The sequence below is a fragment of the Galeopterus variegatus genome, unplaced genomic scaffold (genome assembly GCF_000696425.1).
Source record: "Galeopterus variegatus unplaced genomic scaffold, G_variegatus-3.0.2 Scaffold28422, whole genome shotgun sequence".
Lineage (NCBI taxonomy): Eukaryota > Metazoa > Chordata > Mammalia > Dermoptera > Cynocephalidae > Galeopterus > Galeopterus variegatus.
In genome coordinates, this window is record NW_007754533.1 from 1 (window position 1) to 3,635 (window position 3,635).

Here is a 3,635-nt window from a genome sequence, read left to right on the forward strand (position 1 = left end):
AAGAAAACCACATATCACCAAGCTGCTAATCTGCTTTGCTGCTCTTGGCAGAGAGTTTGCTACTGGTCCCCAACACTAAGGAATACCACTGGGTGAGCCAAGGAGTCACTGTGGTGGATAACATGGACGATGGGGAGGAGAGGCATATCACAGACGTGAGTGGGTGGTGTGGCTGGCGAAGGATGGCAACTCTGGGGCCCTGAATGCACTACTGCCAGGATGGGGGTGGAGATGAGGGCCCACTCAGAGCTGTCAACAGCAGCCCAGATTCTTCCCTGGAGATTTCCAGGGCTGCAGTTTGCATTTATGCCAAGGTCGTTGTAGCAAGCAGAGTTGCTCTTTGCAGAGTTGGACTAGAATGCACAGGGACTTAAGGGGCCATCTACCCCATGCAACTTTTCCTCTTCCCCAGCCCTGTTAGAAGTGGCTCTCTCTTTCCTCCCAGTCCCCACTGTATTCTATCTCCTTCCCTTATGAGCACTTGTGACTTATTTGTGCACTAGGCCCTCTCTCCTCTTTGGCAGCAGAATCAGTTCCTGGTTCATTTTTGCCTTCTCCTCTCCCAGGACCTAGTATGATGCCTTAACAATAACAATGGTAATAATAATAATACCTCCCCTTATTTGGCCACTTACTATGTGTCAAGCACTGGACTAAACATTTTACACATCATTCTAATCTATCCTTACAACCACATACTATCTCATTTAGCAGATGGCTAAACAGAAGTCAGAGGGGTTAAATAAATAAAATGACTATATTGCAGAGCACCTGGTCTGGGCTCCTTGGAGGAAAACAGGCCTCTCCCTGATTGGGGTGTGTCTGATTCCAGAGCCTACACCCTGCCACAGTGGCAGTCCTTGGCTTCCACCACACGGGATGAGAAGCCAGGAGTCGCTTGGCTTTCTCCTCCCTGTTGTTTTGCAGGAAGGCTTTGATGTGCTGGACTTCACCGCCAAAGAGAAGATTGGCATTTATAAGTTGACTGTGGGTATCACGCACTTTGGAAACATGAAGTTTAAATAGAAGCCCAGGGAGGAGCAAGCTGAAGTGGAAGCCACTGAGGGTATGTGTTGGGTTGGGGCTGTTCAGGGACAAGGGAGCCAACGGTGGAAGCTCCCTACTCTCTGGGGCTTTGTGTTCATTTCAGAGACAGGCCAGGTATTCTTAGGCTCTGTGGTGGCTGTAAACCAAGCACGTTCCTTGGATGTTCAGACATCGATCTTCTTGGAGAGGCACAATAGAGAGTCGGAGATGTGATTTTGGTTTCTATACCCTGCTTTGCCATTTGACCTTGAGCAAGTGTGGATACCACCTCAGATCTTTGTTTTCTCATTGGCAAAATGGGGTCTTCTCCACCACCCCTTCCTCCCATCCCCAAGCCACAATAGATGGTGCTGGGTTTCTGCTGGACATGGCACCATCTTCCCTTCACTCCCCTGTTTTTCCATCCCGACTCCGTGGCTGACAGAGTCGCCCATCTCATGGGTCTCAATTCTGGCTAACTCCAGAAGGGTATCACCAGGCCTTGGGTCAAAGTGCCTTGGGTCAAAGTAGGCAATGAGTTTGTGCAAAAGGGCCAGAACATGGAACAGTGCAACAACTCCATCAGGGCTCTGGGCAAGGCTGTCTATGATAAGATGTTCAAGTGACTGGTGGTCAGGATCAACAAGACCTTGGGCACCAAGCTAGAGAGGCAGTTCTTCATTGGGGTGCTGGACATCGCCGGCTTTGAGATCTTCCAGGTGTGTGTGGCCTCAGGTTTGGTTTCTTCTTTGGGGTGGCTGTTCTCCTTTTATAAGCTGCTTTTCATCCTGGTTCCGCTGTTTCTCACCTTGGGCCTGGGGCAGGCCAATCTCAGTCGGCCACTGGATCTCTGACTTTTGGACTCCAGAAGTTTCCATTTTCATTTCTATGGTGCCAACTCATAAATAATGGTGTGAACCTAATGAATAGAATGAGTAGTGTGTCAAAGCCAGCCTGTACAGGCTCATGAGAGTTGATTGTTAAATTTTTAGGAATTTCAGGAATTTTGTGAGCCAGTTGACATCATACTGATAGCTTAAAATCGGCCACAGTGTGAATATTTACACCGTGGAAATTGCAAACACTACAAATCAGAGGTTTTTGTTTTGTTTTGTTTTTAAAGAGATTTGTTTTTAGAGCTGATTTACCAGCACATTACTGGTGGCCTTTCACTCCTTTTAAACAAAAAGACTTATAAAACCCTCAAACTCCTTCATTCTGCAGATGAGGAAGAGAAAAACTACAGAGAGAGGGAAAAACTGCCCACAGGCATACAGTGGGTCAGATCCATAAAGCATTTCAAGTGATTTCCATCCTTGGAAAGAAATAGTTCTTTCCACAATGATTTTTGTTTGCCATACAGGGCTGGAGTCTAGCTCTCTGGGTTTCGGGTCCCATCATCACCTCTGTGTGGCCTCAGGCATGTGCTAAACCACTCTGTGCCTCTGCAGGCGAGGGTAATGGAGAACCACTCATCACAGGGCTGCTGGGACCATTTCAGTGGGCAGTGTTAAGGTACTCAGGGCAGCGCCTGATACTGGTGGCCCTGAGCACATGTTTGCTCTGCTTATGGCTTCTCACTCAGTCCTGGGAGAGGCTCTCTCTGGGCCTGTGCTGATGCCCCTCTTTCTGTCTTCCCATCACCACAGTTCAACAGCTTCGAGCAGCTGTGCATCAGCTTCACCAACGAGAAGCTGCAGCAATTCTTCAACCACCACGTGTTCATGCTAGAGCAGGAGGAGTGCAAGAGGAAGGACATCCAATGGGTCTTCACTGGCTTTGGACTTGACCTGCAAGCCTGCATCAACCTCTTGGAAAAGGTGGCCTGGTTCTCAAAGGAAGGGCTTGCAGAGGCTGGGGCCCCAGCTGGGGCATGCCTCAAGAGGGGATGTCACCGAGACATGCAGTGGCACTTGGCTTTGGGGAAGTCAGCAACACCACTGGTGACCTTTGTTGGTCTGACCTCTAGCTGCTCCTCTGTAAAATGGGTACAATAGCAACTGCAATGACTACTGTGAGTTGGGCTGTTGTATGCCATAATTCATTGGACCATCACAACCTACTGGGGGGGGTAGTTTTAGTACACCCATTTCACAGATGGGAACACTGAGGCACAGAGATGGGAAGTCAGTTGTCGAAGGTCCCACAACCTGTGAATGGCAGAGTCAGGCCCTACCCCATGCAATATAATAGTTTATTTCACCTGTTATCATACCACATGGAATATTTTAGCAAATAGTCTAGTTCAAGAATATATATTGTTTGGGCCGGCCCGGTGGCGCACTGCTACAGTGCGCTGCTTGGGAGCGCGGTGGCGCTCCCGCCGAGGGTTCGGATCCCACATACAGACCGGTTCCTGCTCACTGGCTGAGCGAGGTGCGGGCGCAGTGCCGAGGGTTGCGATCCCGTTGCCGGTCCCGGTCCCGTACGGGCGCGACACTGAGGATTGCGATCCGTTGCCGGACACGAAAAAAGACAAAAAGAAAAAAAAAAGAATATATATTGTTTGATTCAATGTAGAAAAAGGAGAGAAAAAAGACATTAACATGACAGATGACAAAATCTGAACAAAATCTGTTCACAGTATTTCCTGGTTTTCATTATTGTAT

At 48.7% G+C, this 3,635-nt stretch overlaps 1 protein-coding gene across 1 annotated transcript in view; it reads left to right on the forward strand.

The window, feature by feature from the left end:
• Positions 1-122: 122 nt before the first annotated feature.
• LOC103583796 (myosin-6-like) overlaps positions 123-3,635 on the forward strand; it is a 6,337-nt gene continuing 2,824 nt past the window's right edge. Inside the window, 4 exon segments of the mRNA XM_008565022.1 lie at positions 123-155; positions 928-987; positions 1,512-1,745; positions 2,676-2,846. Of these exon segments, the coding sequence (XP_008563244.1) occupies positions 123-155; positions 928-987; positions 1,512-1,745; positions 2,676-2,846 (498 nt within the window).